General features: G+C 40.7%; 1 protein-coding gene across 1 annotated transcript; it reads left to right on the plus strand.

Moving 5' to 3' along the window:
* LOC136098615 (serpin B4-like) lies at positions 1–4,593 on the plus strand. The gene is made up of 7 exons (XM_065832172.1): positions 1–168; positions 686–748; positions 1,356–1,484; positions 2,558–2,675; positions 3,015–3,157; positions 3,861–4,028; positions 4,189–4,593. The coding sequence occupies exons 1-7, from the start codon at positions 1–3 to the stop codon at positions 4,591–4,593; spliced, it is 1,194 nt and encodes a 397-aa protein (XP_065688244.1).
* Positions 4,594–9,795: the final 5,202 nt, after the last annotated feature.

Here is a 9,795-nt window from a genome sequence, read left to right on the forward strand (position 1 = left end):
ATGTGCTCTCTCAGTGCAGCCAATGCCAAGTTCTGTCTCGACTTTTTCAGAGAGCTGGGCAAAAGGAAAAGAAATGAAAACATCTTCTTCTCTCCGCTAAGTCTCTCAGCTGCCTTTGGTATGGTTGTCCTTGGAGCCAGGGGCAGCACACTCGAAGAAATTGAGAAGGTGGGTTTCCTTTACTCTGAAAATGGGACAAGTGGCAAGACATGAGCAAAGAGGCTGATAGTACCATCTGATGTAGCTCCTAAGCATCCGAAGGAGTGATGCACACAGACGGCCCTTTAAAAATATCCTCTCTTATGCTATTCCTAACAACAAACTCTTTCAGACTAAACACTGTTACAGTAATAGATTGTTCAACGAATATATCAATGGTAAAGGAAGTGTTTTGGAGGTAACCCTCCACTCTATAGGGCTCAGAAGTGATGGTTCCCTTTGATGGGGTCTTCTGCCTTCACTGGATACCCAAAGTATTCTTTCTTAAGAAGAAATATTTCAAAGATTTCATGAGCTCAGCCTCTACAAAAACTTCTTGTTCACTTGCAAGGATCTCATGATAAAGGACAAATGGGACTTTCCCCATCGACCATGTCTGGCTGCATTTTGGGATATGCTTACAAAACACAATTTTAGTTTTGTGGTACTGATGCTGAGCTGCATTCACTCAACATTTACATTGCAGGTATTTCATTTCAGTGAAGTTTCGAGCAATACAAGCCAGGGAAGTGAATACCCTTCTGAGAAGGTAAGACAAAGTTGCAACTTTGAGATGAAGCAACAGGTGCTGGTTTGTCAGCCCTTCTCCTTGCAAACCATCACTTAATTAGAAAGCATGGCAGGGCTGAGTAGCCTCTCTGTATAGATTCCCAAACCTGCTTATTACTATTCTTTTATTAGTTCTTTAAGGAGCCTTGTGAGATGACACATTTCAACAGCTACGCCTTCTCATTACAGGTTCCTAACCAAACCAGCAGTACCAATCTAAAATCTGATAAGTGCTTAAATTACTACCTGCGAAGATTTGTCTACAGGCCATGCTAAAGGCACCTTGGAGCTTGCCCTTCCCAGGCTCTAAGCCAGCAGACTTTTGCTCAGTGTGTGCAGAGCCATCACTGCAGGATACAATGTGATTTGGAGGTGGACTAGTGTAGGGCTGACGGGGAAATGTGTCATTCTGTACATCTGGTACCGGGACAGTTGGAGGTGATGTCCTGATGCATTTATTCTAACTCCTGTTTCAACCGGGTGCGCTCAGAGTTCTCATATAGAGAGAGGCTGAAATTTACCCTCAGGTCCAGCTTCGCACATGAAAGCTCAAGCCTACTATGAAACTTCTCTTTTCCTGTTTGAAGTGCGAAGAAGCTGGAGGAGTCCATTCCCAGTTCCGGGCTCTGTTAGCTGCAGTCAATGAACCCAGACCAGGCTGCTCGCTCACCATTGCCAACAGGCTCTTTGGAGAAATTACTTATCCATTCTTCCAGGTAGGTGGCCATGGTGTCCATTTTAACAGCTCCTGGAAGTTAAGAACTCAGCAGAATCTCTCCCATCATAGAGTACAAAGGGAATTTAAACACAATGGCACTGCCAGGTGCTTGTTGCATCATTTCTATCCAAGGAACAAGCCTCTGTGACCAACAGAAGACTTCTTTTTCTCCCTTGGAGTCTTCTCTGTTTCTAATAAAATGTTTGTACTCACTCTTCCACCTTTCCTTCAGAATCTATGTGAATATGGGATGTTCTGATTCCTGCTGCCTTTTCAAACAAGGCTTAGAAGAAAGTGACATCTTTGAGATTTTTGTCAGTCAGTCTAATTTAAGTGGAATTGACCATCTCAGAACATCCCTGTGTAACAATGACAGCCCAGGCAATGCAAGTACATACAAATCATCTCCTCAGGAAACCATATGTAAGGTGTGTGTAAGAGTATTGCTAGAGACAGTTCTATTTTATCTCTGTTACCATCTTTCTCTTTTGAAGTCAAGATTTCATCTTGCTTCCAGAACTTTGCATTCTATGTAAAGAGAGATTTTCAGAGTCAAAAAAAGGTGACCAGTAGGCTTGAAAAGTTCTATATTTAATATAAGTTATAAGTTTTACAGTGTATCTATCTACACAGAATAATATCTATATACATACACACACATTATCTCATTGTGATATTATCAATCCCAATTATTTGTTCAAAATAAGGCAACCTTCTTCATTTGGTGGTTAGGGGAAGACAGACAGCATAACAACGATATGTAAACATAAAAAAAGGTACTAAGTTTTGGCCTTAGATATTTTTTACTGTGATGAGACATTTCTGCTGTTCAGTACAGCTTGAAAATACAGAAGAGTATGTTTGCAAATACGATTTGTTATAAATAATCTCTCTCTAAAAACTGCAAGCTTGAGTTAATTAAATTAATTTTTTCACATATGTCTGTTTTACTCATTCCTTTCTTGCTGTTTCTTGCTGATCTACTACATGGAATTACCTGGAAACCATGAAACTATCAATCTTATAAAAATCATCTTGCTGTGACAAAATTCTGTCATTTGTACTTTCCAGAAATACTTGGATTCCACAAAGAAATTCTATCGAGCAGAACTGGAAGCAGTCAATTTTAAATACACTGAAGAAGAAGCCAGAGAAAAGATTAACATCTGGGTGGAAAATGAGACAAAAGGTAAAGAAGGATAAGTGCAGCTTGTTTGGTTTGCAATCCAGCTAGTTAGGAATATCACATCTGAATTTCAGTGTCTACTTTTTTTCCTTTTTTTTTCAAAGACAGAAAGTTTTCCATGTATTAAACACTTACTGCATTTTTTTTTGCTCAATAGGAAAGAAAGGTAGGAAGAAATACAAAAATGCCTTGAGTTCCTGGCTTTGAAAGCTGTACAAAAACTTTTTGCTATTTGTCTGAGAGCATTATTCTATGTTTCAGATTTACAGGACTAATTATTAATAATCAAATGCAGCTGATTGCCTGAACAGAGTAATAATTCTTAATTTATTGTTTTTAAAGGTAAAATCAAAGACCTATTTGCTGCCGGGTTTATTGATCCCTCCACCGTCCTTGTCCTGGTCAATGCTATATATTTTAAAGGAAAGTGGGCAGTAGAATTTAAGAAAGAGGACACTAAAGAAACATATTTCCGACTGAACAAGGTACAGTGTGGGCAGGAACTGAAATATCTGGGGGTGGAAATCAGATGTCAGCCTCCTGTAACAACAGATGGGAGCTTTCCTCCTTGCTGTTATCCCAAGAGAAAACATGGGTCTTCAGCTAGAACAATGGAAAGCTACATCTTCTCTCCAGTTTGATAACCAAACATGTAACTGTTTCTATCACTTCCCATCAGAAGTGGCTCTTGTGCAGCTGAGATCCTGGTTGGGTCGAGGTCACTTAGTTGGGAATTTCACAACTGAAAATGCTGTTTCAAAAAAAAATCTACTTTTGGGACTGAATTTGAGGATTCTGTTCCTCTGCTACTGTTTACCAACAGAACAGTGTTTTCAGGAAAAAATAAGCTAGAGACAAATTATCTCAGGAGAATGCATACGTTATTAATGAAGAATTCAGATTCATGTTTGCATCACGTGCATCAGTTTCCTCACCTGACATGCCAGAAAAAGGAATAACAAGGGAGTTGCGAGTAATCTGGAATCAATAAAATTGGAAAAATAAGTTTTATGCTTCTAAAATGGATAACTACAGTTTAGAGGGAGGAACACATCAATGCTACAAATACATCAAACCCATGACCATTGTAAATAGTTTTCTGGACTGAACTCTAATCTCAATACTGAAACCAGAGCGATCATTTCTGTATCTCTGTATTTTCTGCTTAGTATATTTCATGTGTTCCAGAATGAGAAAAGGACAGTGCAGATGATGTTTCAAGAAGGTTATTTTAACATGGCCATCATAGAGGAATCGAAAATGAAAGTGATAGAGCTCCCATACTTTAATAATGAACTGAGCATGTTCATTCTTCTTCCTGAAGTTGTCTGTGAGGACTTTGCTGGCCTAGAACAGGTAATACTACTTTCTCCTCTAGTAGCATACCTAAGGGGCTGCAAAGCAGCACTTTAACATTGCTTCAGTGTGGTCAGAGAAGCAGGAAAAACTGAACCTTATTATTTTTTTTCTTCCATTCATTATGATGTCAACCGTTATTATCAATACTGCCTTACAGCTTGAATGCACCCTCACACATGAAAAACTAGTAGAATGGACCAGCTTCCCTAGGATGCAACAGCTGAGAGTGAAGGTGTACCTGCCGCAGTTCAAGATGGAGGAAAGTTATGTTCTCAACAAAACTCTCCAGGAGATGGGAGTGATGAATGTTTTTGACTGGGGAAAAGCTGATTTGTCAGGAATCTCTAGGAAAGATGGTTTGGTTGTGTCCCAGGCCATCCAGAAGTCATTCGTGGAGGTCAACGAAGAGGGCACTGAAGCATCCAGTGCTGTGGGGCTTGTTTTAGTGCCTCTGTGTTGCCCAGTTTCTTATGAGTTCAAAGCTGACCATCCATTCCTTTTCTTCATCAGACACAATCCAACAAATGCCATTCTCTTCTTTGGAAGATATTCTTGCCCTTAGTGGAAGTTATTTTGAAAATTAGATTTTCCTCCTCACTACCATCTCCATTGGCAAGCACTGAGGACAAGAGATGAGCATATTTTCACTAGAGTTTATCCTAATGTGTTAATTTGCTGTAAAAATCACTCTCTGAGAGGAGCCAAATTAGAGATAAAAACCTAAAAAACATTAATTATTTCCTTTCTAACATCAAATTCAGGCCTGTTTTACCTTTAGGAGGCCTCACTAAAATGACATCTATCTTAAAATACACTATGTGATATTTGCCAAAAAGCTATAGGCCTCTAGAGATGTATGCATTGAAAATCTTATTTTGAGCCTTTCCTAATGTAGTATGTCTTCAATAAACCAATGACTTTAGTGCCATAAGTATGAGAGATGGATTCTCCCACATGAAGGAGACAGGGGGATAGGGATCTGCATTAAAAGGACAAACTTAGGTACTCAATCTCTTTCAGCTTTACCTATCCCACCTCTGTATAGGTCTCAAGGAAAATGACACTTTGAATGGGAGTAGCAAAGTATTCTTGTGGGACCTCTCCTTTAAGTGTTGATTTGGAGTAATGTTTCAAGTCAGAAGGAGGCGCTCCGGATTCGTTCTCAGAGACTAGAAAAGCAGAAGACTTTTCTGGTTTAATCTTGCTTGTTCTCAAGTACAGACACATTGCTTTTTTTTTTTTTTCTTTTTCTTTTTTCTGTGGGAAACCCTGTATGTGCTAGAAAGTTCTCCAACTTCTTCATAAGCTTCCACCTAACAGAAACAGGGTCTCAGAATAACATAAGGCCTTTTCTGACAAGGCGTGCTTTGCAATGGCTGTGAATTAGACACTTAATTCCCAAACAAAAATTTGAGCTGTGATCAGCCATTCTTGCTCCAAAACACCCAGCTTTATTTCTTTGTGCCTCCAATACCATGAGTTTCTTGTTCCATCTGCTTTATTAGTCATCAGCATTAAAAAAAAATAATAAAAACATGTATAGCGATGGTATTTAGATGGTAGCCTGTATTTGTTCCATTTCTTATAATAACCCCACTGCAAAATAAATATTAAATGTAGTAGTCTGCAGAATTAGGTGGGCAGAGGAATAGCCTAATATAGCAGGTAAAAATAATGGTAATCCTTTCACAAGTGTCTATGTTACACTGATGTCTACCTCTCATTTTAAGATATTAATTGTGCTAAGTTTAGGCACTGCACAACTCAACATTACAATACGTAAACCCTGAACCTCATCTGCTGCTTCTCTCTTGCATTTGATTTTATCAGGGAATTAAGAGTACAGTTTTCAGACACGGTTGGGGTGGAGGATGCTGCTCCCCTTGTCTTCTTCCTCCCGTGTGTTTTCTGCTCCCTCCCTTACACTACCATTACTAGTTGCCTGACTTGTTGATGAGCAGTAAATCAAGAGGAGAATTTTTGGTAAGGTTAGTTTGCCAGTGACCTAGTTCCTTAAACCACCTTCCAGTTGCTGTGGAATAGATGGTGAAAAGGCATAACAGAGGGATTGTGGAGAGGAGAGCAGCTCACCCAGTTTGGCAGCAGGCAATGTCCAAAATCCACAGACACATGAAAAATACTTGCTTTTAAAGGAAAAATATTCCACCTCTTTGATGACTCATTCTGCTTTTCCTGTTACTCACTGATGGGAGGAAGTTAAATGCTGGGAACATACTAGCACCCTTTCAGAAGTTCATATAAAAATGGTTTTTCCAAACACTGACATATGCAGGAAAAATACAGTAAATTACACTACTCAACAAAAATTCAATTGCTAAATAAAGCAGACTCATAATAGTCTGTGGAGATGCCTCACATGGCTGCAATTTCAGTATGTGCATGCACATAGAGAAGGAGCAAGGGGAGGTGTTCATTCAATGCAGCCAGCTGGTCTCCCTCTGCATAGAGGGACACTCCAGAGTGTTAGAACAGCTTTTCTCTACATCCCTTTATCTATAAAAGAAAAGGCTGCCATGTCTGTGTAATGCATGATGCCTGAATTACTATGGTAATTCATTAAAGAACAAGATAAATCCACAATATTAATTAAAAAAAAAATCTACTTAAGTTGGTGCAGAATACACAGCAGCAGTTGAGGTACTTATTGAGAAATCATGTGCAGTTCTGGCAATCTTTCCTTTAAAAGGATGCTGAAACATTATGCTCCACTGTAGAGCTAAAGCAATACATGAAGTGTGGAAAACATACCTTGCAAGGGACCAAACTACTCGACCTGCTGTTTTCTCTAAGCATCAAGAGGTACTTCCATGGGAAAGAGTTTAGTAACAGTAAGCAGTTTGTTTCCAAAACAGTAGCTTTGCGAGCTGGAAGCTGGAATTAGACCAATCCAAACTAGAAATCAGGTATGCAGTTTTAGGAGTATATCTAATCAAAAGCTAGAACAAATTACGTGGGGCTTCAACAAACTCAGCATCATTTAAATTGAGTCCCCACAACAGAAAAATAATTGTATGTCTTAGAAGAGAATGGCTAGATAAATCTCACACTGTGATTTCTACAGTGATTTATTTTATGAACAAAGTCTGATGTTGTGGTCATGACGACTTTAGGCTTTCTATCATTCTATAGTAAAAAGTGAGAAAACAAATGTCATGTGATTGAAGCGTTGACTGTATTGCATTGTTTTATCTTTGGACAAACACAAAAGGGGAAAACAGACTGAAGTGTACTTGACCTAAGTGGATTTTGCAATACGTGTGTTTAGTATAGATGTACAGAGGGTCCTGTGTTATCCAAAAAAGGCAATTACCAAGACCACAGCAGTGCAAAAACATGAGATGCTTGCTAGAATGCTCTCGGTTAATGGAGTGCCTGGTTAGGATGTTGCAATGTACTGTGAGAGCAAAATTACTGAATCAAGTTTAACAGAGTAATAATGTGTAGCTAAAAAGAATTCTACTAAATGTACTAACCAATTTTTTTTTTAGTATTTCATAGCGACATTACATTCATAGAAGTTGGTAGCCACATTCCATTTTATTGAAGGGTTTGGCTCTTCAGAACTTTTCCACAAGTGATATTCCTGGATCCCATGTCGCCCTGCTGAAGGCTGCAATGAAATAATGTAATAGCTTTAATTTTAAAAATCACAGAATGGTTGGGGTTGGAAGGAACCCCTGGAGATCTTCTATTCCAACCCACCTGCTAAAGCAGGTTCACCAAGAGCAGATCGCACAGGAACGTGTCCAGGCGGGTCTGAATGCCTCCAGAGAAGGAGACTCCACGACCTCTCTGAGCAGACTGTTTCCATGCTCTGGCATCCTCAAAGTAGAGAAGTTTCTCCTCACATTCAGATGGAACCTCCTGTGCTTCAGTCTGTGCCCATTATCCCTCATTCTGTCATTGGGCACCACTGAAAGGGGTCTGGTCCCATCCTCTTGACACCCACCCTTGAGATATTTATAAATATTGATGAGATCACCCCTCAGCCTTCTCTTCTCCAGGCTGAACAAACCCAGCTCTCTCAGTCTCTCTTCATGAGAAAGTTGCTCTAGGACCCTGATAATCTTCGGAAGGAATAATATTCTAAAAAGATGACCCTATTTCTTGGCATCTGCTTAAATAAAACTGCTTTGCTGTACTAATCTTACTTTAACAGATCAGAAATGAACATACCCAAGATAAGGCAAATAGATAGTTTCTGTTTCATCTCATGCTAATTTTCCTGTCAATGTGAAGTTGTGTACTTAGACTTCAGCAAGGCCTTTGACACCGTATCCCACAGCGTTCTCCTGGAGAAGCTGCAGCTCATGGCCTGGATGGGTGAACTCTGCGATGGATAAAGAACTGGCTGGATGGCCAAGCCCAAAGAGTTGTGGCAAATGGAGCCTAATCCAGTTGGCAGTCGATCACAAGCAGTGTTCCCCAGGGTTCAGTATTTTGGTCAGTTCTGTTGAATATCTTGGGATGCGGACACCACACTATAAAAAAAAAAAAAAAAAGCTACTGGAGAGTGTCCGGAAGAGAGCTACAAAGTTAGTGAAGGGTTTGGAAAGGAAATTGTATAAGGAGCAGCTAAGGTCACTCTGCGTATTTAGCCTGGAGAAGAGGAGACTGCAGCAAGACCTCATGGGGCTACAGCTTCCTCACAAGGGGAGGAGGAGGGGCAGGCGCTGGTCTCTTCTCTCTGGTGACCAATGACAGAACCTGAGGGAATGGCAGGAAGATGTGCCAGGGGAGGTTCAGGTTGGACATGAGGAAAAGGTTCTTCCCCCAGAGGGTGGTGGAGCACTGGAACAGGCTCCCCAGGGAGGTGTCACGGCTCCAAGCCTGGCAGTGTTCCAGAAGAGACTGGACAACACCCTCAGACACCTGGTGTGAACTGTGGGGTTGTCCTGTGCATGGACAGGAAGTGGACTCAATGATCCTTGTGGGTCTGTTCCAACTCAGGACTTTTTATGATTTATTCTATGATTCTGTAAAGACCTGAGGGTCGTCTAACAGGCATAAGGCAGATTTTCCAGTCTGTACAACGACATAGACACAGGCTGAAGCTGCCCTGCCTGGCACAAGCCTGCATTGTGCTGAAACCTGCAACCTTTACCTGCCCAACGGGGATCATTCCTGGATGGGTCTTGCCTGCATCTTGCCTCCCCAACCCTGATCCCTCCATTTAGCTTTCAGAGGGTCAGGACTCTGAATCCATCCTCAGCAAAAGAAAACACCACACCAGCAAATGGGGATCTTCTGTAGTCACCAGGTTCTGCTTCAGCAACTACAATAAGGAAAACCAAACCAAACCCAAAACACAAAAAAACCAAACCAATCAAACAAAAAAACCCAACATACCTACTAGGCAAAGCAAAAAGCAAACCCAAACCCACTTACAAGCATACTTTCTATTATATCTGCTGCTGAACCTTGACTGGTCATGAAGCTCTTACCTCAGATATATGCCTCCACTTCTCTAGCTCAGACAGCTCAGAAGCTGCAGACTACTGAAGGAACAAAGGAGCAGCAGAATACCAACCCGAAAACAGCCCAGGAGCAGAACGAGCTCCCTTATGAGATGCTGTGGCTCAGATAACCAGGGTCCTGGCCACTACCCTTACCACAGTCACCTGGACCCTCACTGGCAATGACAATACCTGCTCTTTTACTACATCTATTGCATCTGCAATGTGACTGAGTAGGGAGTTAAATTTAATTTTTCTAGGGCACAGGTAGAACAAGATAGATGTTA

Source organism: Patagioenas fasciata, chromosome 2, assembly GCF_037038585.1.
Source record: "Patagioenas fasciata isolate bPatFas1 chromosome 2, bPatFas1.hap1, whole genome shotgun sequence".
In the NCBI taxonomy this organism is placed as follows: Eukaryota; Metazoa; Chordata; class Aves; order Columbiformes; family Columbidae; genus Patagioenas; species Patagioenas fasciata.